This window comes from Salvelinus namaycush, chromosome 5 (assembly GCF_016432855.1).
Source record: "Salvelinus namaycush isolate Seneca chromosome 5, SaNama_1.0, whole genome shotgun sequence".
Taxonomy (NCBI): Eukaryota; Metazoa; Chordata; class Actinopteri; order Salmoniformes; family Salmonidae; genus Salvelinus; species Salvelinus namaycush.
In genome coordinates, this window is record NC_052311.1 from 42,776,640 (window position 1) to 42,803,865 (window position 27,226).

Below are 27,226 nucleotides of genomic sequence, written 5' to 3' on the forward strand. Positions count from 1 at the left end.
TAATTACCAGCCCACCACCCACCACCAAACATCACCCAGTGGCGAAAGCACAGCTCTCTCTCTCTCTTGTCCTCCTGCTCTCTCTCTCCCGGGCCTCTCTCCCACTCTCTCTTTCTCCCCGTCTCAATCTCTCTCTCGACTCAATTCAATTCAAAGGGCGTTATTGCCATGGGAAACATATGTTTACGTTGCCAAAGCAAATGGAATAGACAATAAACAAAAAGGGAAAGAAACAAGGGAAACATTAGTATACATTACACTGACAAAGGTTTTAAAATAATATATACATTTCAAATGTTATATTATTGGCTATGTACAGTGTTGTAACAATGTGCAAGTAGTTGAAGTATGAAAGGGAAAATAAATAAACAGATATATAAATATAGGTCGTATTTACAATGTTGCCTGTGCTCCACTGTTTGCCCATTTCTCATGGCAATGGGCCACAAATCTTGCTGCTGTGACTGCACACGGCGGTATTTCGCCTAACAGATATGGGATTTTATCAATGTCTGATTTGTTTTCCAAATCTTTGTGGGCCTGTATGATCTGAGGGAAATATGTGCTGATACATTTGGCAGGAGGTTAGGAAGTGTCACTCTCTCTCTCGGTCTCAGTCTCTTATCCCTTTCATACACAGACCAAAATCCCACAAATGTACCATGCTTGCTTCTTTTTGCCTGCTTTGTTGTAAATCTGAAAGGGGTAGGTGGTAAAAAATAAAAAAAACGGAAAACTAAAAACCACCCAAAGACCTAGTCGTGACTCCTGCATTTTCACAGACCCCGTAACCAAAATACAGGTATCACGTCTGTGTGAATGGGTTTCTGCTACGATTGTTAAACACCTCCCTAATTTGAAATGCAAACAGGCCCGATGGTTTAACAGCACCTCCATGCCCCCACACACTGATATGTATAAAAGGGGTATACCTGCAAGAAAGTGGTAAATAAGCGGCTGTCTGAAAGGGGCTCATATAAACATTGCCATATATTTTTTACAGGTAATATACCACGTATCCTGTCTGAAATGGGTCTCTCTCTCTCCTTTGTACTTCATACACTGTGGGGAAACGTGTGCTGGAATGGGTGACAAGAACGCGAGGTCTGTTCTCAGTTACTTCATTTTCACTCCCAAATTGCTTTTCCCGACTCATCAAAATTATTAGACATTTTTATCCTAAAGAAAATATTTCCTTTTTCATGTGACACCGTCAAAGTTTCCCTAGACAAAGCACCTCTATATCCTACACTGATACGTTTGGTGATTGAACGTACAGTGCTCAACAAGTCAGTGTGTGGCCACTCCGGCCAATGTGTGTGCCTCTGTCTACATAGGGGGCGCTGGACATCACATACAGTATGCATATGTGCTGTGTAAGCGGTCAGACTAACTGGTCAGTCTGAATCAAACCCGAATGAAGCCTTTCTCGCTCTAAGGAGGGTTCTTTCCCAGTGCAGCCCTATGCCATTAGCTGTACAGTAAATGGGATTACACGGCAGCCATTGAGTCCTTCACCATGGATTTGCGCTGAAGCGTCCAAGCAGGCTTTAACATAGAGAACAGAGAGGCCCATCAACAACTGGTACGTCTAATTGAGCGCTGGTATGTTTAACACAATCACACATACATGCCCACAACCAGCCTCTGTCCATTGCAGAGGGGTAGGGCCAAGCCTGACATTCCACTACGAGCTAATCGGCCTGACAGAAATAAAATAGAGAAGTCGGACTCTGTCAAAACATGTAAAGGGAAAACTCATGCAAAGAGCTAAAGCCGTGTCTTTTCAACTGAGCCTAGATCAGATCAGTGAACAGTCACATTATCTTATAAAACAAAGGATTTCTCGAAGTAAGTGTCCTCTTGAGCAACGCGTGAAGTTAAACTGGGAATAAAAGATAAATCGGGTTTACATATTCCGAGGCAGGGCGAGTGTCTGCACAACAACAAGCACTGTCCGTTTCAATCAGCGATATACGGTGCAGTACGCAACTGCAAGCTGTCAGTGTATCTCTGTTACAGAAATGCTAAAAATACAAAAGCAGAGTAAGCCACTTCATCCTCTCTGCTGGTCAATACCTGGCGGCGCCACGAGAAGAGCACTGACACCAACAAACACACAGTGACAGACCCCCCCCCCCCCCCCCTCCACAAACACACACAGAGCACGGACACAGATCAGACTCTACAGATTATTATTTATTTTTTGTATCCTTTTCCCAAGGAGGTGCTCCTCGGCAGGTTTTTAACATAACACTAAGCCGTGTGTTAATGCACAGAGAGACATCATGTCCATTGATCCACTGGTGCCTGTGTGTCTTTGAATGGCCTAGGGACAACAACACTGGGGTTTTTATGTCTACGGACCGATCGGTGCCTCTGCGGATAGAAACACATGTATATGACACGGAAACTTCTATTAGCCTGCTCGCATATTAAACACGGTTAAATTAGATTTATATCTGATCAATTGATCTACAATTACTACTATTATCATCATCGTCTTCTTACAATAACTTTATGAAAATTGATTGACCATCTTTATCTGCCTTGAGACTCTCATACATGTTGAAGCATTAGACGTCAACTTGGTGGGAAACGTTGATGTTCTTCCTACATACAGCAGATACCACGACAACAAACCATATTTGAGATTCAGCACAAAGTTTGGCCAAATGTACCTGCCTGCAACAGAGGGATAGGACAAAGAAACCACTTCACCCTCTGGTGTTGCATATCCTGTGTGCTAATTATTGTTAAAAAAAAAAATAATAATAATGAATAATACATTAAAGACATGGGAGAAAAATCCCAGGCATAAAACATATGTATTTTTAATATGAAACTCCCTGAATCAATACCCTCAATTAGCAACTGCAACCAAATTGCTAGGCGAAGCGTAATTACTGTAAGGTCACTAGGTATTATTCACAGTCACTTTAGTTTACCACATTAGGACAAGACAGGACGCCAGGCTAAAAATTATAAATTCTGTCCCCATAATCTGTCCTTTTCGGATTTAGATGGATGAAGAATAATTAACTGCTAATTATTCAGATCACTTAAGGCACTTTCTGGATCCACAAAAGCGGATGCAGCCGTGTCTGTCAACCCACTTCGTCTAGCCATCATTTATAACAATCCTACTTGACCAGGGATGAGTCTTTAAAATTAAAATAACTGCCTGATTTCCCACCAACCCCGTTCTACCTCAGAGGGTCTTGGGAAGCACACTTCCTTTAAATTCACCCATATGCAAATTTCGAGACCTGATTTGCATTTTAAAGTATTTAACTCCCCATATTTATTGGGCTCTGAGGCCTTGCTGATCATTGATTTATGTGCTTCCGGCAATCATATTTCCATATTTTGTGTGGTTTTAATGACAGTAATAATTCAAATATGCAAAAAGTTGTTCTTTGAACGATATCTTTAATTATATCCTCAAAGCATCATTCTTTTTTATTTTTTCAAACCGGGATTATCCTGAAAAAGGCAACAAAAAAAATGAAATTGCAGTGAGGTCTCAGACATTGATGAGCCAAACATATAGGCCTAGTCGGATACCGTATGTGCATGAAGACGACTTCTCATATTTGTCAGTCTAGAAACCCACAAACAGACCGGGAGGGGGTCGAGGGATGGTCTGTTGCAGAAAGGACCCATGCGACCTTGTCCCCAAAAACCCTTGATTAATGCTGACATTCTTTCACGACAAATCCAATCTCCGATTCCTGAAATTCATATCCCTGCTCAAAAAAACAAGGACTCCTTCCCCCTCTGTTTTGCCGGTAAAATAAAACTTTATCCTTCTCGTCTGATTATTAGAGTTGTCATGGTCGCCGTGTGCTCTTCTAAAAACCATCATGGTCCAGATGATTAAAAATGGCGGATTCCCGCCACCGTTTGGCCTATCAGCGCCTCAACGCAGCCGTCAAACGTGTCCACGCGCAACCTGAGAGGGTCCTCGCGCATATTCCCTTTGTCACCCCTGCACGCAGTGGAAACTTTTTAGAATAATTGCTCACTCATGTACAAACGCGGGTGACTAATATATTAGATTAGTCGCGTATGGTTGCAAAGGGGGGTATATTTTATTATATTTTCTGTTGGTAGGCTGCATACTGTGACAGTCGCCATAAAAATAAATGAAGAGATAATTTATCTAAAGACTGCAATAGCCTACTTACTATACATAGCAGATTTATGATGTGTCAGATAGTTCAGCAAACAGGCTATCAATAGAATTAACAACATCATATTGCTCCTCTCTGCATTAATTAAAGGATATTGAATAAATATACATCTCCAAATGATACAGTATATAGATGACACAATTTGAATATATCAGTATTAATTGGCATTTTCAATATGCATATATAGCGATTCCTTTAAAACAGAAATAAAAATATATGGTATCTTTCTGGATGTCCACATCACATCGTTCTCATAGTCAAGATGTCTTGTGTATAATCACATATTTACATTCATTATGTACATCTAGTTATGTATTTATACCCCTAAGACAAAACAGCCTTATTTGTTAAGTTAAATTGTTAAACCAATTACAATAATTTGACATTTAATACTGCCAGCATAAATATTACCATGTTATTAAAATGCATGGGTAAACAAATTAACATAAACTGCACCAACACTATTTTGTATTATTATTAATTATTATTATCATCATTATTAGTAGTATTATTATAATCTATCCACAATATGTGTGCCATTCAGCACCATTTGACCCTGTGTTATACATAGGGCATTCGTGTTTTAACTGGTGAGGACCGCAGTGGCTGAGTTTAAAACACGCCCGACACATTAACACACAGCCCCTTAGAGAATACACTTCACCCTAATGTTTAACTATCACTGCTGAGCCTTGCACTGAGTGCACGCAACATATGTTTCAACCCCCTCTGCCCCTGAGAATGCTGGCCTACCACTCTCTCCCGCTCTCCAAGCTCACACTTACCAATATTTCGAAAAAATCATGCATATTTTCATCACGGAAAAATTAAACAACAAAACTAAATGGCAAAACAATTTCCGGTTAAAATACCCTAGCTACTGTGTTAAGGTGTAATTTCAGTTGTGATACTGACAAAGGCCAACATGCATGCCCACACGCAAACTCACACACACACATACACACACATGCATGCACACACACACTCTCTTTCTCTCTCTCACACACACACACACACACACAAACAAACACACACAACAAGAGAGAAAGGAGTAGCCAGTCAACCCTGGTTAACATGGATGGTAAGGAATAATCAATTTACAAAGCAAATTTAAAAAATCACCAGCATGTCTCAGACGGTGACGCCATACAGGAAAACAAACAATATCAACCATCTGAAACATGACATCACACCTGTGGTCAACGTGGGAATTCTCAGTAAAAGTTTTTAAAAAAAAATCTGAATCTGTTAGAGGCTGTTAAAACTGTTCATGTACTGCACAATGCATCCACTGTGAATCCCACTGAATCAGATTGTAAACTATTCTCCTCTCCCGGAAAGGTTATCGCATCGTATCTTATTGCCTTTACCTGGTCCTATTCACTCTGAACATGCACTGATTTGTATAAGCACTGCACCAGCAGCTCGCTTATCTGATCACAGACGTGTGTGTGCAAACACAGCAGTATCAAGTGCATCTCTCTCTACTGCATCTGGGATCTGTTGCCCTGATAACGGACTCTGAACATAATCAGAAACAGGCTGGAAATGCAAAGTGACCAAGAAACGGAGAAGAGGATGCCTCTCTCTGGAAATGATTCACTTCACTTTCTTCCACTGATTTGTTCACGGCATTCAAAAACATTCTCTTTTTTTTATGAGGCAGTATGTGCAATATGTTACATTTATAATTTAGATCAGAAACATGCAGACAGGACTTGTTAGATGTTAAGTGAGAGATCGATATAAAATCCTTGTTAATTAAATGTGTTCACACATAAAATGCATGTATTTTAAGGTGCAACAATGAGCCACATGTATTGGCATATGTAATCCATGGTATCTATTTTTTTTTTAATGTATTATCTTTGATTGAGATATTTTTCTGGCTACGGTCATGGTCAAATGAGTCCCTAACGATGAGCAGGTTTTGTGTTTAACACCAGCAATGTTTGGCTTCCCTGTATTATAGGGCACAGATCAGGTTAAGGAGGCAACAGTCAGTGAGGTAGGCCTGAGTGGTAGCAAGGCCACCTCAGAAAAATTATCCCCAGGATGGTTACACACACACACACACACACACACACACACACACACACACACACACACACACGATTGACCAATGCTCATTTCCCCACTCCTTGTAGTTGGCTAACCTGCTCTCTACATTAGGGTGCCGCTGTGGGGACTTATCACTGTGTAGTCTTTGTCCTTGCTGTAATTGCCCTCTCGGTATGTCGCCTCCCACCACCATGCACCCCCACCACCCACCCAACGTCAGCCCCCTCGTGACAGCCCGGCGCGGTGCTCTAGTGGGGGGGGCTCTCCTGAGACCTGCTGATCGGCCCCTGAGGTCCGCCAGCGTAGAGGAGCTTGTCCTAGTTAAAGCAGTACCAGGAGGGACACCCAGACTGAGACAGATACCACTGCCTTCCTGTGCCCAGCCTCTCTCCCGCTCTCTCTACCTACACTCACTTCTGTATCAGAGTATCAGAAAAAGTCCAGGGATTGAGTCCATGAAAAATGTACCATATTGAAAGTAGGCCCCTTGTTGAGTATTAATGCGTGTCTTTTAATGCATTTCTTTATGTTTTTGCATTTCATTATCTTGGTTGATGATGTTTTTTTTGCTGAATTCAATTGTGTACGAAAGCATACTGACATTTTTGATGTGGGCGTGATATAAAATGGTATCGTAATTATGGTGAAAATATATACAGAAATAAAATTGCACGTAAACCATTCAACTGTACACTTATACTAATTATACTGCTATATTGCACAGCTATTTCACTTCACTTGAATGCAAAAATGGAACAAATATAGATATTTTAGTATTCATAAAATTAAGCAAAATCAAGCCAATATGCACAGGCTACTTCTTTAACTTTTAGAGGACACATTACATGTATCACAGATTATGCATTTGGCACAACTCAGACATAACATTAGAGGCTCTCTTGACGTTCTAAAAAGTCAAATGGCGCCATCTACTGTCCATTACAGACAACTCATCTACAGTTTCTCTCTCCTACTGACTCCCAAGAAAAGGATACTTGAGAACATAAAACTTTCAAATATTTTTTTTGCATTTGTACATGCTTGTCTTTTATCATCAGTGAAAATAAATATTGGGGGCTGGTGAAATAAAGGAGTTTGGCCATGTGGAACTTGATTTGGAATGCAACCGTATGAGACAAATAATTATTAGTGCTTCACTGTAACACCGACCTCTGTTAGTTGACTGGATAAACTGAATTAATAAATAAATGGTTCTTCACAGAGAGCGTGATCCCCCCCTCGTCGCCAACCCCGTGCTGCTGTGTTCCTGCTCTGGTAATCGATGTGTCAGCACTTTCACGGGCGGCTGCAGGGTTCAGCCCACAGCCCGCTTGGTAAGGGTTAACGTGGCAGGGAAAGAAGAAGACATTATGGCAGACTCTCGCTGTGGCAGGAACTCTGGTAGAACGCGCCACCTCCCTCTGACCCGTGTCAGCCTCTCCCCTACGAGAAGCCAACCAGGTCCGACACTTGTGGATGTCCGAGGGGGAACGTGCGTCTCGGCCACTGTCGCTGACCAGCACCCTCACAGTCTTGACACTTCCCCATGTCCCAAATTTAGCCCTCTCGCCCCTTGTGAGGAGCCGAGGGGCAATCTGATGGCAGTTGTGATGATGGGGAGATTTTAGAGGGAGCCGTAGAAGGAGCCTGTTGTAACCTCTCAGTGACCAGGATCCTCCAACCCGCTAAACTCCCACATCAGCCCTCAGGCTAGAGGGGATACAGCCGGACAACAGGCAGGCAAGTGCATGTATAGGACTAGATTATGCCTTTACCACAAAACATACAAAAACACACACAGACACGTAGGAAAACAATGTGTGTGAGATATTAGCGATGCGCATAATATGTGTGCACAGAGTACACACATCGCACACGCAGGCATACAAGCACAGACACATAGACAATACAAATACACCCACTCACACACACGGTACAAAAACAGACATTGCACTGCTGCAACCACATCTACAAGCCTTGGAGGAGTTTTTCTGGGGGTATTTTAGGTCTCCTGAGGGACCTGGAGCGAGTGAGCTGTAGCTATAGCTGACAGAGGATCCCAGTCAAGGACACGAGCAACATCACTCACCCGCCATTACTTCCTCGTATTTAAAAGATGGAGGCTGTGGGGCTACCTGGGGGGGCCATATATACCCGTCCAGGGAGCCGAGGCTGGCAGGGAGGCCCGGTGATTTCAGGGTCCGAGGGTGTGTGTTGAGAGAGCTAAAGGAGAGCTGGGCGGTGGGAGTGACGGAGGGCTTTATATGTCAGGCAGTGTTGCCAGGTTTTATGGCGGAATATTTTTGCTGTCAGAGATGGATAAGGAATCGCCATAAGGAGAGGGGCAGGGATACGAGCCTCGAGGGCCACGCTGTCTACTGATCGTGTTTACGGTTGACTTTCAATCATTTACTGTAGGTACAGTAGAAATACAATAAATCTACAACTTTAATGAATCAATTAAGTGGGCAATGGAAAGCACTGGGCTAAGATGGTTGTGTAGTCTACCAGCTCTCACAGTCTCAGGTCAGAATTAGACGTTAATCCATTTCTCAAACGTCAAATTTCAAAGTTGTTCCAAACGTTGAATTTCAAAGTATTTAAGGTTAAGTTCAGGCATTACCTCAGAATTTTTAAGGTTAGGCATTAACTCTGAATGGTTAAGGTTTGGGTTAAGGTTTGGGATAGGCTTAAAATAAAAATATATTTTTTAAACGTTCTATTACTGGATTTGAACTTGCAACCTTTGGAATCAGAGGCAGATGCTCATCCCCATCCACCATCCCCCATCCCCATCCACCATCCCCCATCCCCATCCACCATCCCCCATCCCCCATCCCCATCCACCATCCCCATCCACAACCGAAACCTACTTGAGGGTAACAGCGCTCACTGTTGCCCCTAGTGGCCCGGTTTCCATGTCATCTCCCGACGTCCTCAGACTTTGATGGACGTCGAATCCTGACTTGTATCACGGCTGACCTGGCTGATTGGTTGTTTGAGCTGGCGTGTAATCTCATTTCTAATATTAATCCCATTAAATCATTATTGAATATTAACACCTTTTTCAAAGAAAATGGTGGATATCGCCAAACAAAACTGAGGATCGGCTGGATTTCTTGAAGGTAAAATATGACCTAAAGCACATGTGTCAAACTCATTCCACGGAGGGCCAAGTGTCTGCGGGTTCTCGCTCCTCCCTTGTACTTGACTGATGAATTACGGTCACTGATCAGTAAGGAACTCCCCTCACACACTCACCTAAGCAATACCAGCCGAATCCTAACTTGAGAATAGCATGCATAACTAACTTTGAAGTGAAATTCATACAAGGTCCTCTAATTAGGACACGTAACCCACTGGGCAAAGATGTCAGTTCAACATCTAGTTTTGATTTATATTTGATGAAGTTGTCAATAACATGAATTCAACGTGAAATCAACATAAATTTGAACCAAGTCATTGGATTTAGGTTAAAAAAAAAATCTAAACTTTCTTTACGTTGATGACTTGTTGCAAATCCAATCAGTTTTCCGCGTCGATTCAACGTCATCACATTACATTTTTCCGTTGAAATGACGTGAAAACAACGATTCAACAAGTTTGTACCCAGTGGGGACTATTGGATGGCTAGTCAACAACGCACCAGACCGGCTTACGATAACGACAGACTCACCGAACGTCGGTCTCTCCTCACAGACAACAAACTGACATTATGAGTCCTGACAAGACATCCACCTTCCCCCAGTCAAATAAAAACACTGCAAGTGTACTTTCTGTGAGGGAGGATAAGAGTCGATTTAGTCGAATGGGAGGTCCGTTCCGAGTGTAACAGACGCGGGGCCAGAGTGTGTGTGTGACAAAGTGAGAGGGGATCAGACACTGTCCCGTCCTAACCTGAACTACTCTCAGACACAAAGCGCCACACACACACACACACAACACACAACACACAACACACACACGTCCCATCCACTCCTCTCTCCTGTCAGGGTAGGGCCACCACAGAGCAGGTATATCAGCTCAATTATGATGATGGCAATGAGTGATTGCATTTTGCCTCTCACCCATTTTAATAAGTCTGGCCCGTCACAGAGGGAGGGAGAGACGGAGGGAGAGAGGGAGAGAAAAAAGGAGAGAGAATGATGAGGAGAGAGAGAGGGAGAGAGAAAGTGAGAGATACAGACAGGGAGAAAGTGAGAAGGAGAGAGAGAGATCGGGAGGGGAGTAAGAGACAAGCGACGGATGGGTGGCTCATCTCTAGCCAGCTAACAGCATCCCAGATGCCAGTCTCCCGGATGGTATCAAACATCTCCACAGTGAACTCGCCATGAAATAATCTATACCTACAGGAAGTCAATTAAAAAGAGCCAGGGGAGATTAAGAGCAGCATGACAAGCTTTTCACTGGGCCACGGGTTCGCCTGGTGGCACCACGTTGTGTGTGTGTATATACATGTGTGTGTGCGCGCATGGTGGGGGGACCAACCGCTCTCCAGCATCGCTGAACCCCCTTTTAAAAGCCCCCTCATGCATATTTAAAAGGCCCTCAGCAGCCGGCAGCTCCGACACAAGTTTGCAAACCATGTGCCTGTTTGTACTGAGGGGGGCTCACTCCGGATATCAATTAACTCAAACGCTGTCACTCTGATTGCCCTCTCAATGGAGGGACATCCCATTCCCCTCTACACTTCAACTCAGCTTTGTGTCAACCCACACATCGCCAACCATCTCTCACACTTCCGCTCATCCTCCCCTCCTCTCTCTCTCCTTCTGCCCTCCCTCCTTCCTACCGACTCTCACTCCCTCTATCTTTATCAACCCATATCCTTCTTTCCCATCTCTCTCTCTCCCACTCTCTCTCTCTCTCTCCCACTCCCACTCTCTCTCCCACTCTCTGTCTCTCCGTCTCTCAAGCAGCGGTAACTGAATGCACAAATTACTCTCCCCTCCACCTTTAACTCCCACTAAATCTTTCCCCTTTTCCACTTTGCTGAGCCGGGATATTTTATTCCTCCATCAAATATGCATCCCATTAATTAAGTTAAATTACTCCTGACTGCCAAATATCCCCTGCCCCAATGGGTGTCAACACAGAAATGCATGAACGTGAACCTGCAATGACACGGCCGCACACTTAAACATGAGTTACAGCCTTCCTCAGCTTCCATCCGCGGGCATATCACCAGACACTTCAGGAGTGCTGGAATTAAGCACTGTTCTCTCCTTCCCCTCCCGGCTTTTAATAAGTGCACAGTGGATGACACACGCACTTTTGACAAAGAGAGGGACGGATATTTTAATTATACACTTTTTTTCTCTCCGTTCTCTACTCTCTCTCTCCCTCCTCTTCATCTTTTAATTGCTGTGGTTAATCACTCATTAACTTCTCTCTCTCCCCCCCCCCCCCCCGTTGGTGCACAACTCCTAAATCTACCTATGGCAGGATTAGCTCGATGGAATCAATCGCTTGGATTTTATCTCTCGAACAAGGGATTTCTCCTTTTTAAACAAGGAGATTTGTTTCTGAGCCACAGCAGAGATTGTTGTTCTTCCTTTGCATTAACTGCATGTAAATCTTTGATAGAGTCGCAATTCAACACGGGTTTCGTTCGACTTACAGACATCCCCATAATGCCTAAGGGCATGTGTTATCGTGTGCCATTTGCTATCCCCTGATACCAACACACAAAGAGAGCAATGCACGGGTGATATCTACCTTACGTACTTCCTCTCCCTCTCCTCATCTTCCTCTCTCTCTCTCTCCATCTCTCTCGCTCTCGGCCCTCTTCATCTTCCTTCCTCTCGCTCTCTTTCCTCACCATTCTCACCCCAGACATCCCTATAGGAGCTGTTTTGCTGTGTATAAAACTACCTCGAGACATCAGGTCCCCGTGTGTCGTGATTGGGAGTGACGTGTGTCAGACGGGCACCAAGCAGGTGGGGAAACAAACATACTCACAAGGGCATTGAGCCTTTGGGAACTAGCCACGCTCTCCCTTTCACTCAGAGCGAAGGCCAGAAGAGAATGCCAATCGTGGATCGTCTGGATATTTCAAGCATCTCTTGGAACTGACTTTTCCAAAAATGTCTAAGTGAACCGATAAAGCACGTCATTTCAGAGGGGAGCATTTTGCGCTTAACCATACAACAAGGCTGCGATCAGACAACCCCCTTCCATAAATCTCTATCATAATCATAACCCATTACAGCTTTCGACGCAAGTTTCCGTTGTGCAACAGGGTACGGTGTAGCGAGGCCAATTGACTCCAACAGGCCCATCCATACTCAGCCAGTGAGACAATGCAGCCTATTTTGCTGATGTGATGACCAAACCAGCCCTCCAGAGTGTATGTGCTGAGTTAGCTGCTTTAGCTAAAGTACTGATCCTTCCGTTTATGGCGTCTGGCTTTGTTTGATTGTTTTTGTTTGATTAAAAGGGGAATGTTTTGATTATAAAGCCCCTCAGCCCCCATTTCGAGGCCACTAAAGAGCAAGCAGGACCTTGCCTGACCGTTAACTGTCTGAGGATCTTATTAAGAAGTAAGGCCGAAAAGGACGTATTTCAGAAAGAGAGAGTACGTATGCTAGATACAAAAGAGATGCTCAGTTGGGCCCATTCAGCCAATACAAAAACATAGTCACAAACATACTCACAAATATGAGACCGACACAACACTTTCACCCTAAAGTTGTCACAAAGTGTCATTTGAAGCATAAATCTGGTATTGGAAAAGAGGTTTGGGGTCACATTACTAAGAGTAACATTGCTTAGTTTTGATTAACAGGTCTAGGACGGTCCCAGCTCATTAAATTATTATGGCTCTGATTGAATATTTCCTCAATAACTGCATGCCTTATACCAGCATATAGGTCAGTGGAATATACGCAAGAATCTAACGCAAACTGACTGTGAAATATGTGCAAACTGTGTTACATATTGTATACGACTATTATAGATACTGTCCAGTCATGGCTTTTGTGTGTGTGTGTGTGTGTGTGTGTGTGTGTGTGTGAGTTCCTTCTGCGAAAACATTAATTTTACAAACATCAGCCCAAGGCTACTAAACACATCCAATCTATTATGGGGTGCTTTATCGTGTTATGGCGGGCTAACGGGCTGTAAACCTGTCCCGGTCATAAAGAGTGATCGCGGCGCACACAGGAAGTCAGAAACAGAACCCTGAGCTCTCCAAGCAGACGCACCCCTCCTCGTTATCATCCAAACAGCTCTGTCACATACTTAACCTTTCCAGACCAGTCTTTCTGCATTCTTTTCCAAATGACCTTTCGCGTTACTTATTTCATTTCCGATAATGCCGCACTAAATAAAGTTAAGCGAATCAAAGCAAAATGTGTTTGTTTTGGTCGATAAGGATCGCGCACGCTAACTGACGTGATCGTGAAGATGGGTACCAAAAGAGTAAACATTGATACTTCTTTTAATGTGGATAAACGCCATGTGTGTTTCTGATGGGGGGTGGATTAGTTGTTTTTCATATACACAGGACAACATGACCTAAAAAGCACACAAAAAATCCCGAGTTGAGAATAGGCGAGGAAAAAATGTCTATTCAATCAAGATACAAGCTAATTTAGAACTTTTTCTAACGGTTGCAAATGAATTATGCAAACATAACGCGGCTTGTGGTGTCTGGCTTGTTGGGAGTAAATATTCAATGTTTACATCTGTTGTGTGATAATGAATTCAGTATTTTTGCATACCATTTCGCTCCGCATGCACATGGATGGGTGATCCTTTTCGTTCACACGAACCTATATAATTTACTAAGGCAATGAGCTTTCAAATGTCATCTCCTCACATAAGACCAGAGCTATAGCCTGGGTGTTGTACTTTCAGACACAATCCAAAGCCTTAACAGTGAGAGAGAGCGCTTCACACCAGAGTGGAAATCCGATGAAGTCGCTAATGCACATGATGATTAAGTGTAACTCAAATACCGACTGTGTTGTTCACCGACCTGACAGGCCGTAATTTCCTGTATTATATTCGCCGGTTTTAATTGCACGCCACCAACACCCCTCTGACACATTATGAAGCGATGATGTACAATTATTTCGGGGGCGGCGGAGAGATCGGGGGAGTGACGTTGTAATCGCCCTCATAGGGATCCCTTTCTTCATCTGCAACGACCATTAACGTTAAAATGGAGGAGAGAAAAAAAAACACAGAAAAATAGTCTGAGTTAAAAACCAGATTCTGTTTGAGGATTAAAGAGTATCACGTCAGGGAGGAAGAGGGGTGGGAGTGGTGGTGGGGGACACACAATGGAGGGGCTGAGTTAAGTGACGGCTTTCTCTGGATAAGCAGAGCGCTAAGATGCTCCTCTCCTGTCAAGGCCCGGGCCTCACACACACACACACACACACACACACACACACATGAGCATGCACACGCGCACTCACACACACGCATGCAAACACGCACACACACTGGTACAGGCCTGGGCATTAAGGCATACTACAGAGGATGAGCCGGGGAAAGGGAGGGGAGGGCGGAACTGAACTGATGGGGCTATTCTGGGACCAGCAGAGACACACTCACAGACGGGGAGACACAAAAGCCTGACACGAGCCAACCCTATCCTGTTCCATTCGAATCACACGACACCAACATGAAATTATGACTAAATATACTCACTCCGGACTCGGCTACTAAGTCAACGGAGGGGGGGGGGGGGGGACTCTCAGATACCGGAAAGACGGACAACTTTTCTGGGAGATGAAGAGAGAAACCGTTAAAGTTTAAACTAGAGCTGGTAGACGGGTAGCTCCAACTATAGTGGCCGTCTGGCCGATATGATATCATAGAACCAGGTCCAATGGGAGGACCATCCAGGATGTTGTTAATACTCCCAACGCCTTGGCCCCCAGATATTAAACCAATGCTTCACAGCGTTTAGACTACTGATGCATAATTTAACACCTACAAACAGCACTGGCCGTCCACGGCATCTTTGGGGAGGTTGAGGCGAGAGCGGTGGGGCGATGGGGGAGAAGTGGTGAGGGTAAGGGATGCTGAAATGCTGAATCCAGAGCCTTTTGGGAGGAGAGAACATGATGGAGGAGCGGAAGGGAGTGCTCATTAAATGGCCTAGGCCCACTGTGGACCGACACACACCACACACAGAGTAAAGACAAGAAACAGCCTTGTGTGTGAAATTCTTTTTTTTCCAATTAAATACAGTATGAGGAATCTTGCCGTACTGTATGTGCTAGGGGGGGCAATTTGTGTTTTTCTGCTGTTTTTGCAGGTTATGTTTTTATGGCCAGTTTAGGACTACATCAATCAGTTAGGAGATGTCATTGCTGCAAGATTCAGTATTTTAATTCTTAAAAGTCTAAGCCATTGGGGGGGGGGGGGGGGGGGGGGGGGGGGGGGAGCTGAGCTGACATATGGAATTGTTTTAAGATGGTCATACCATGGATCATTTAGCTATTTGATTTTGTATTTTAGGGACCCTTTAGGTATCAAAAAAATGGATGTAATTTTTGGGGATGAAAATATTTTATTTGGTCTTTACTATTGAATAATACATTCATAAATGGCTAAAACGACAGTTAAAAAATACATTAGTGGCCTCCCGAGTGGCGCAGGGTTCTAAGGCACTGCATCGGAGTGCTTGAGGCGTCACTACAGACCCGGGTTCGATCCCGGCTGTGTTGCAGCCGGCCGTGACCGGGAGACCCATGAGTCAGTGCACAATTGGCCCAGCATCGTCCGCGTTAGGTTGAGGGTTTGGCCGGCCGGGATGTCCTTGTCCCATCGCTCTCTAGCGACTCCTTATGGTGGGCCCGGGCGCATGCAGGCTGACTTTGGTCGCCAGTTGTAGAGTGTTTCCTCTGACACGTTGGTGCGGCTGGCTCCTGGGTTAAGCGAGCGCTGTGTCAAGAAGCAGTGCGGCTTGGCAGGTTCATGTTTCGGAGGACGCACGGCTCTCGACCTTCGCCTCTCCCGAGTCCGTACAGGAGTTGCAGCGATGGGACAAGACTGTAACTACCAATTGGATATCACGAAATTGGGGAGAAAAAGGATAAAAAAAGATATACAATTAAGAAAAATATACCCTGCAAAAATGAACTTGCTGTAAAAAGCAGAGGATATCAGCTACGAGACGTGTCACTCTGAAGGACAAGAAAGACACAACAAAAGAAAAAGGAACCGAAACCGAAAAGAGAGTAACTGTTAGCTAAAAAAAGGGAGCGAGAGAGAGTGTAAAGGCATGGTGTACACACAACACAGCCTACCTACACGGAACAGACTTCTCACGTTTGATTGGCAGCTGGGTCAGAGGTGCCTATCTGTCCTGGCCTTGATTTGCATTTGTTAATTAAATGCCACAACAATATGATCTTTAACTATCAACAACTTCCCAGAGTCCTCAGCGGAGACGAGCAGCCCTCCGAGGTTCTCGGCTCAGCTAAAGTGAGGTGGACAGCAGAGGGGCACCGCATCCATTTGGGGGCGTCTCAATCGTTAGCGCACAGTGTCAAAAGCGGGTAATACTCGCAGCCACAGAGTTCACCGGTGGGAGCGCCAATCGATGGCGCAGGGAGAAAGACCACACGCGTGTTTAGATTGAGTTAAACAACGCTGCTGCTCCTCCTCAACATTCTAACGAGAGCAGGATGAGCTCACTCTGTGATCGTAATGGGAAATGAATGAACAGACTACTGGTTAACGTTACATTGGCTTGTCTCACAAAGCAGGGAAGTCATGTAGAACCATAGAAATAGAATTACTGATGAATGTTCCAGTCAAATTGCCATGGTCTGAAGGGCTTGGTACGTTCCAGTAATTGTATCTCTGTGTGTAAAACCACCACATTTTGCTCAACGTATGAATTTCAATTTTGTAGTTCCAGAAACTTCGGTCGAGTGAACTTAAATTAACGCTTCAGCTATTGTAATCAAGATGATAAATCGTAATAATGAGAGACGATTTCATTAGATAAAGAGGGTTTTGTTTCGCAAAATGTCACCTCACCCAGTGTGTGCAACAGAATGCCTAATGGCCAGCCTACATTGTAATCTCACTTTCTAGGTCAGCCCAAACCGAAAAAGGGAAATTGCATTAACTGAGACACGAACAACCATTAGCAACAGCATTCAGATTAGCCACATATATGTGGGCCTATATTATCTAATCTGGATACTTTGGGAAGAGAGAGTATGTCTACTTTGGCCTTAATGAGGGTGTTTCTGGTCTGTTCTTTGTTTGCTGCTCTTTAGTCAAGAGGAAAGTTGCCCCGGTGATCAGTCAGTAGTGAGCGCGTGCGCGCACACACACACAGGGCCGATTTGTCACCCGTGTCTGGCTCAGGCGGGAGATAGCTCCTCCATCCGCATGATTTGTGAAACCAGAAGCTGTATTTAGTAGACTCATTTAAAGGCAGTCAGGCACATTGGAGAACTGTGTTCTGTGTGTGTGTGTGTGTGTGTGTGTGTGTGTGTGTGTGTGTGTGTGTGTGTGTGTGTGTGTGTGTGTGTGTGTGTGTGTGTGTGTGTGTGTGTGTGTGTGTGTGCGTGTGTATATTCTCTTGGTCAAAGCCCTAACACATTTATAGCACTTGGGGAAAATGTTTTCGCTGGAGGGCTTGTGAAACATGAGTCTTTTTCCTCATTAGAGGTAGCTGTGTTTAACAAAATCTGTTTTCCCTTCTGTAAAACGTTTGTGAACGGCGGCGACAAATAAACACGTTCATTCCACTCGACTGTGGCAGAAAGAAAACGTAGCAACCGAACTAAACGGAAACACATTTAAACACAACAGTTTACACAGAAGCATTGAGGGAGACTAAATAACTACCCGTCTTCATCTATGTATCACGTAGGCGCAGAGAACGTGGTACAAGCTGAACATCCTGCTATTCAGTACATTTCCAAATTACACAGAAACAGTCCAACATGTCCATGTGAACAGAGTCAGATTGTAGGAAGATCAAGCACGGGAATGAAACTAACTGAACTGAACTTGGCCTAAATGCAGTACGAAAGAGACGCAGAAGCATTGTACTTTGAGTTTATAGGCCTAGCCCTGCGCTGTTGCGCTATAATGTTGACTATGATGAGATATGACAGATTGTATTGAAACATATCACAATAAGAGAGGAAATAATGGTTCGCAGAGCAAGAGGATATTCTTCTTGTGATCCAACCTAAATGGCAAAAATGACTTAAAAACCCAATAAGACCGTAGCAACGTAAAAGGAAAACAAGTGTTTCGTCTTAAGTTCAGATAGTACCTTGCCCTTTCATTCCGTTTCTGACCTTTTTTCTTCCGTTTGGAACTTAATGAACACAACCCAGGCATCCCCAGTTAAAAAGGTAGTGACTAGTCACTGACTGTGGTACTCACCCACAGATGTGGCACTTGTACTCTCTCATGCCCAGATGTCTCTTCACGTGGTTCCTGGCGTCACCCAGCTGGGCGGTGGCAAAGTTGCAGATTTTGCACTTGAATGGCTTCGATCCTGCAGAACAATAAGTGAAGTCAATTTATCCTACTTTATCTATTGGGGAAAAAATACACAAATTACTATAAACAGTCTAATAAAAAAGAAAGTAGTGGTTGTAGATGTAGGGGTGAAGGTAGAGTAGAGCCATAAGGCCGGGGGGGGGGGGGCAACATGGAGGCACATTCTTTAATTTAATAACATTCAAACTGAAAGATCTTTGCACAATTGAAGAGATGGTGACACTGAACGATGCCGTGGTGAATTCGTGTTGTTAGTCAGGTTGTTGAAATTTGGAATATTCTTAACTGCTACTGTACTACTTTACTGCCCAAGATTGACTGTAAAACAACCAGACACCCTGAGTCCAGGACATACATCAAAACTATGAAATAAGCTAGTTGACAGAATGCCAAGAGTGTGCAAAGCTGTCGTGAAGGCAAAGGGTGGCTACTTTGAAGAATCTAAAATCTAAAATATTTTTTGGTTACTACATGATTCCATATGTGTTATTTCATAGTTTTGATGTTTTCACTCTTATTCTACATTGTAGAAAATAGTCAAAATAAAGAAAAACCCTTGAATGAGTAGGTGTGTCCAAACTTTTGACTGGTACTGTAAAAAAAAAAACACAAGCTCCTACAGTGAGTACATGGCTTTTCTCTCCTTCAATCTCCACCTCTCCATCTTTCCCCGTCACTCTCTCCCTCTCTCTCTCTTACCTACTCTTCCTTCTTTTGCTTCTGGATGCGTAAATTGGATACCAAAGGTCAGGCAGAACACGTAAATCAATTTGGTGTGCACTCACTACCACGTTCCATCATTAAAAGCGCTAACCACTCTGCCTGGCTTTGCAGGGAGGTATCCTTCTAATTATTCTCATTAATAAAATGGGGAGGGTGGGGTGGCAGTGGCGTTTGAGAGAGTGGCACAGTCTCTGCCCGCCATTTGTCATTTAAGAGCAGCAGAGCGAGAGAGGGGGCTGCTATGGATCGTCAGCGCCCATGATGGCTAGACGGGACACCACCCCCTAGGCTAATAGAACACACTGACTGGGGAAGGCCTATTCAATCAAAAAAGCGCTGCAGCATGCCGGGGAATAGTACTGTAGCATTGTAAATATGCCCCCAAAAGAATAGTCCAATGCTGTTTCAGTTAGCCTAGTTATAACATTTAAGCATAAGTTAACTCATGATTGCAACGACAGTGCTATTTTTCCTAAATGAATTGAACCCCAGCCGTTATTTATTTGTGTAGATAAAATATACACAAGATGTGTATGCAACTACAAGTAAGGGCCATTCATGTGGATGATGCCGCACAGTCTAGGGCCAGGTCCCATGCAGACAGACAAGGGGCCAGGTCCCATGCAGACAGACAAGGGGCCAGGTCCCATGCAGACAGACAAGGGGCCAGGTCCCATGCAGACAGACAAGGGGCCAGGTCCCATGCAGACAGACAAGGGGCCAGGTCCCATGCAGACAGACAAGGGGCCAGGTCCCATGCAGACAGACTAGGGGCCAGGTCCCATGCAGACAGACTAGGGGCCAGGTCCCATGCAGACAGACAAGGGGCCAGGTCCCATGCAGACAGACAAGGGGCCAGGTCCCATGCAGACAGACTAGGGGCCAGGTCCCATGCAGACAGACTAGGGGCCAGGTCCCATGCAGACAGACTAGGGCCAGGTCCCATGCAGACAGACAAGGGGCCAGGTCCCATGCAGACAGACTAGGGCCAGGTCCCATGCAGACAGACTAGGGGCCAGGTCCCATGCAGACAGACTAGGGGCCAGGTCCCATGCAGACAGACTAGGGGCCAGGTCCCATGCAGACAGACAAGGGGCCAGGTCCCATGCAGACAGACAAGGGGCCAGGTCCCATGCAGACAGACAAGGGGCCAGGTCCCATGCAGACAGACTAGGGGCCAGGTCCCATGCAGACCGACAAGGGGCCAGGTCCCATGCAGACAGACAAGGGGCCAGGTCCCATGCAGACAGACAAGGGGCCAGGTCCCATGCAGACAGACAAGGGGCCAGGTCCCATGCAGACAGACAAGGGGCCAGGTCCCATGCAGACAGACAAGGGGCCAGGTCCCATGCAGACAGACAAGGGGCCAGGTCCCATGCAGACAGACAAGGGGCCAGGTCCCATGCAGACAGACTAGGGGCCAGGTCCCATGCAGACAGACTAGGGGCCAGGTCCCATGCAGACAGACAAGGGGCCAGGTCCCATGCAGACAGACAAGGGGCCAGGTCCCATCCAGACAGACTAGGGGCCAGGTCCCATGCAGACAGACAAGGGGCCAGGTCCCATGCAGACAGACAAGGGGCCAGGTCCCATGCAGACAGACTAGGGGCCAGGTCCCATGCAGACAGACAAGGGGCCAGGTCCCATGCAGACAGACAAGGGGCCAGGTCCCATGCAGACAGACAAGGGGCCAGGTCCCATGCAGACAGACAAGGGGCCAGGTCCCATGCAGACAGACTAGGGGCCAGGTCCCATGCAGACAGACTAGGGCCAGGTCCCATGCAGACAGACTAGGGCCAGGTCCCATGCAGACAGACAAGGGGCCAGGTCCCATGCAGACAGACTAGGGCCAGGTCCCATGCAGACAGACTAGGGGCCAGGTCCCATGCAGACAGACAAGGGGCCAGGTCCCATGCAGACAGACAAGGGGCCAGGTCCCATGCAGACAGACAAGGGGCCAGGTCCCATGCAGACAGACTAGGGGCCAGGTCCCATGCAGACAGACTAGGGCCAGGTCCCATGCAGACCGACAAGGGGCCAGGTCCCATGCAGACAGACAAGGGGCCAGGTCCCATGCAGACAGACAAGGGGCCAGGTCCCATGCAGACAGACAAGGGGCCAGGTCCCATGCAGACAGACAAGGGGCCAGGTCCCATGCAGACAGACAAGGGGCCAGGTCCCATGCAGACAGACAAGGGGCCAGGTCCCATGCAGACAGACAAGGGGCCAGGTCCCATGCAGACAGACAAGGGGCCAGGTCCCATGCAGACAGACTAGGGGCCAGGTCCCATGCAGACAGACAAGGGGCCAGGTCCCATCCAGACAGACTAGGGGCCAGGTCCCATGCAGACAGACAAGGGGCCAGGTCCCATGCAGACAGACAAGGGGCCAGGTCCCATGCAGACAGACAAGGGGCCAGGTCCCATGCAGACAGACAAGGGGCCAGGTCCCATCCAGACAGACTAGGGGCCAGGTCCCATGCAGACAGACAAGGGGCCAGGTCCCATGCAGACAGACAAGGGGCCAGGTCCCATGCAGACAGACAAGGGGCCAGGTCCCATGCAGACAGACAAGGGGCCAGGTCCCATGCAGACAGACTAGGGGCCAGGTCCCATGCAGACAGACTAGGGGCCAGGTCCCATGCAGACAGACAAGGGGCCAGGTCCCATGCAGACAGACAAGGGGCCAGGTCCCATGCAGACAGACAAGGGGCCAGGTCCCATGCAGACAGACTAGGGGCCAGGTCCCATGCAGACAGACTAGGGCCAGGTCCCATGCAGACAGACTAGGGCCAGGTCCCATGCAGACAGACAAGGGGCCAGGTCCCATGCAGACAGACTAGGGCCAGGTCCCATGCAGACAGACTAGGGGCCAGGTCCCATGCAGACAGACTAGGGCCAGGTCCCATGCAGACAGACTAGGGGCCAGGTCCCATGCAGACAGACAAGGGGCCAGGTCCCATGCAGACAGACAAGGGGCCAGGTCCCATGCAGACAGACAAGGGGCCAGGTCCCATGCAGACAGACAAGGGGCCAGGTCCCATGCAGACAGACTAGGGGCCAGGTCCCATGCAGACAGACTAGGGCCAGGTCCCATGCAGACAGACTAGGGCCAGGTCCCATGCAGACCGACAAGGGGCCAGGTCCCATGCAGACAGACAAGGGGCCAGGTCCCATGCAGACAGACAAGGGGCCAGGTCCCATGCAGACAGACAAGGGGCCAGGTCCCATGCAGACAGACAAGGGGCCAGGTCCCATGCAGACAGACAAGGGGCCAGGTCCCATGCAGACAGACAAGGGGCCAGGTCCCATGCAGACAGACAAGGGGCCAGGTCCCATGCAGACAGACAAGGGGCCAGGTCCCATCCAGACAGACTAGGGGCCAGGTCCCATGCAGACAGACTAGGGGCCAGGTCCCATGCAGACAGACAAGGGGCCAGGTCCCATGCAGACAGACAAGGGGCCAGGTCCCATCCAGACAGACTAGGGGCCAGGTCCCATGCAGACAGACAAGGGGCCAGGTCCCATGCAGACAGACAAGGGGCCAGGTCCCATGCAGACAGACAAGGGGCCAGGTCCCATGCAGACAGACAAGGGGCCAGGTCCCATGCAGACAGACAAGGGGCCAGGTCCCATGCAGACAGACAAGGGGCCAGGTCCCATGCAGACAGACAAGGGGCCAGGTCCCATGCAGACAGACAAGGGGCCAGGTCCCATGCAGACAGACAAGGGGCCAGGTCCCATGCAGACAGACTAGGGGCCAGGTCCCATGCAGACAGACTAGGGCCAGGTCCCATGCAGACAGACTAGGGCCAGGTCCCATGCAGACAGACAAGGGGCCAGGTCCCATGCAGACAGACTAGGGCCAGGTCCCATGCAGACAGACTAGGGGCCAGGTCCCATGCAGACAGACAAGGGGCCAGGTCCCATGCAGACAGACAAGGGGCCAGGTCCCATGCAGACAGACAAGGGGCCAGGTCCCATGCAGACAGACTAGGGCCAGGTCCCATGCAGACAGACTAGGGGCCAGGTCCCATGCAGACAGACAAGGGGCCAGGTCCCATGCAGACAGACAAGGGGCCAGGTCCCATGCAGACAGACAAGGGGCCAGGTCCCATGCAGACAGACTAGGGGCCAGGTCCCATGCAGACAGACTAGGGCCAGGTCCCATGCAGACCGACAAGGGGCCAGGTCCCATGCAGACAGACAAGGGGCCAGGTCCCATGCAGACAGACAAGGGGCCAGGTCCCATGCAGACAGACAAGGGGCCAGGTCCCATGCAGACAGACAAGGGGCCAGGTCCCATGCAGACAGACAAGGGGCCAGGTCCCATGCAGACAGACAAGGGGCCAGGTCCCATGCAGACAGACAAGGGGCCAGGTCCCATGCAGACAGACAAGGGGCCAGGTCCCATGCAGACAGACAAGGGGCCAGGTCCCATGCAGACAGACAAGGGGCCAGGTCCCATCCAGACAGACTAGGGGCCAGGTCCCATGCAGACAGACAAGGGGCCAGGTCCCATGCAGACAGACAAGGGGCCAGGTCCCATGCAGACAGACAAGGGGCCAGGTCCCATGCAGACAGACAAGGGGCCAGGTCCCATGCAGACAGACAAGGGGCCAGGTCCCATGCAGACAGACAAGGGGCCAGGTCCCATGCAGACAGACTAGGGGCCAGGTCCCATGCAGACAGACTAGGGGCCAGGTCCCATGCAGACAGACAAGGGGCCAGGTCCCATGCAGACAGACAAGGGGCCAGGTCCCATGCAGACAGACAAGGGGCCAGGTCCCATGCAGACAGACTAGGGGCCAGGTCCCATGCAGACAGACTAGGGCCAGGTCCCATGCAGACAGACTAGGGCCAGGTCCCATGCAGACCGACAAGGGGCCAGGTCCCATGCAGACAGACAAGGGGCCAGGTCCCATGCAGACAGACAAGGGGCCAGGTCCCATGCAGACAGACAAGGGGCCAGGTCCCATGCAGACAGACAAGGGGCCAGGTCCCATGCAGACAGACAAGGGGCCAGGTCCCATGCAGACAGACAAGGGGCCAGGTCCCATGCAGACAGACAAGGGGCCAGGTCCCATGCAGACAGACAAGGGGCCAGGTCCCATGCAGACAGACAAGGGGCCAGGTCCCATGCAGACAGACTAGGGCCAGGTCCCATGCAGACAGACTAGGGCCAGGTCCCATGCAGACAGACTAGGGCCAGGTCCCATGCAGACAGACTAGGGCCAGATCCCATGCAGACAGACTAGGGCCAGGTCCCATGCAGACAGACTAGGGCCAGATCCCATGCAGACAGACTAGGGCCAGGTCCCATGCAGACAGACTAGGGCCAGGTCCCATGCAGACAGACTAGGGCCAGATCCCATGCAGACAGACAAGGGGCCAGATCCCATGCAGACAGACTAGGGCCAGGTCCCATGCAGACAGACTAGGGCCAGGTCCCATGCAGACAGACTAGGGCCAGATCCCATGCAGACAGACTAGGGCCAGGTCCCATGCAGACAGACTAGGGCCAGGTCCCATGCAGACAGACTAAAGCAGCAGTTCTCCAGTATGACACACTAATCTGACTGGAAACCTCCTATAATATACTCGCTATGCAATCCGCTCTCCCAGTGAATATCCCAAGACTCATTGCAATATTTATTTCAGGGGCAGCCGCTGATTTGATTAAGCACTTTGTGTAGATTACTAATTTGTTCATACACGGTTCACTTGCCGCGAGCTGGAAGTACGACAAGTTGAATTTTAAGCTGGTAACGAAGATTGAAAGGCAAGCGCGTGCTAACAAGGCCTGCAAACATGCGAGGGAGGGGCGTTAACACATGAGCGCTGGTGAATCGGGCCTCTTCATTTAGCATCGATACACACCCCTATGATGCGCTCCCCAAAACAAACACACACACACACGCCCAAGCCGAGGTGAAGCGAGTGACAGGCGCAGAGGGAGAGGATCTGGCCAGATGGCTGTGTGAGTGAGTATGAGACATGGCAGGAGGAGAGAGATGTGGCATCCCTCCCTTCTCACGTCTCATCATGTTAATACTCCACCACTCCACTTAAACAGCCTCCATGAAACTGAAATTGACCATCAATGCAGTGTCATGTTAAATTAATATTGCCAACCACATAGGGGCAATGTGGCTCCCTCACATTCCAGATGAGATGGGTAATGACCCGCAATGCGCTTGCTCTCTCTCTCTCTCTCCCTCTCTCTCTCTCTCCCTGAAGGGATACTTCAGGATTTTGGCAATGCTAGCAGATACCCATAGACTATCAGTCATTGCGTTAACGCTAGTTAGCATTAGCTTGCAAAAACTACCTCTAACTTCCTTCACACTGGACACAGAGACATAAACATGGTATCCACGAGTTCATCTGACTCTGGCGAAGTAGATAAAGGGCATCGTTGCCAAAATCCCGGCAAAACGGCAAACCCGTTTTAAAACATTTTTAAAGGGACAGATTTTTTTTCCAGTGTTGAATTTTCAAATCAAATAGTTTTGTTTACACCTTCAGAAACTCATTGTGTGTGTGTGTGTGTGTGTGTGTGTGTGTGTGTGTGTGTGTGTGTGTGTGTGTGTGTGTGTTTGTTTGTTTCTTAGAGAGAAAGAGTGTGTGTGTGCATGTTTGGCAAGTGTGTGTGGTGATTATGTGTGTGTGTGGCCATTACTTCAACCCACCCCAGACCTCAGAAGGTCAGACAGCTCTCTCAAGTGAAAAAGTGACCAATTTAGCTCAAAATGCAAATCCAGTTGCATCCTCATTGGCAAAATGTAAGTCTTTTTTTCCCAGGGGACAAATTGACAAATATGCGTGCAGCCTCCCACCATCTCCTGATTTCGCCGATTAATCAAGTAAATAAAAAATCTTGGTTTAATTCAAACGATCTGGACGTGCTCCCAGTCCAAACACTGGTGGACCCCACAGTCCTGCTCCACAGCACTGGAAGAAGTGTACACGATAAATGACCACATACAAAGAGAGAATAACTCAATGTAATGAGGGAACTTAGCAATAATAATAACTAGTATACAGTGTCAAAATGCTAAGAAATAGGTGCATTCTACAAAGAGGCAAAGAAAATGGGCAAACTCAGAAATGAGCAAACTCATCAAGAAGGAGATAAATTCAATCGAAAAAGCCACCTAAAAAAATTACGACAATACTCACATCGAGACCTTCAAATGTGCCCTTGACTTTGATAAACACATCTTCTTAAAGTGTCACTGTTTTCATTTGCTTAAGTAACACTTTCCCTCAGCTGGAACCAAAGTAATGGCGTTGTTTACACGGCAATATGAAATACTGTAGTAGGCTCATAAACGGATATTACAAATTCAACAAAATATCACACAAAGGATAAATCTAAATGTTGATCATTTGGCCTCATAATCCTTCTCTTGTTGATGTCGTCTGTCCTTTCAGACTACTCGACTATACAACAAACAGAATTTCAATTCAGTCTTACTGTACAGTATGTGTGAGTCTCCCCGTGCCACAAAGTGTGGTTTTGTTGAGCCACAGAGACATGAGGGGAATGCCAAAGTAAAGACAGTTAGTTGCTCTTCTTGTATGCTTTTATTTTTCTGAATTAATTAATCGTAGAACGTACCCCAGCAAAACAGACCACATGCCAACCTGAACCAGTTTGCAATGGTGAGACCATGTTCCCCCATATTAGAAGTTGAGAGGTCATCCCAAACAGAAGTAGGCCTAATCATGTCGTCTCGGTGATGG

The 27,226-nt window shown here is 47.3% G+C and overlaps 1 protein-coding gene across 3 annotated transcripts in view; it reads right to left on the reverse strand.

Annotated features, from left to right (window-relative positions):
• The window catches only part of znf407 (zinc finger protein 407), a 160,863-nt gene that overhangs the window by 125,805 nt on the left and 7,832 nt on the right, over positions 1–27,226 (reverse strand). For all 3 annotated transcript variants that reach the window (XM_038994127.1, XM_038994130.1, XM_038994128.1), the window contains exon 4: positions 18,636–18,750. In XM_038994127.1, the coding sequence (XP_038850055.1) occupies positions 18,636–18,750 (115 nt within the window). The remainder of the gene's footprint in view (positions 1–18,635; positions 18,751–27,226) is intronic.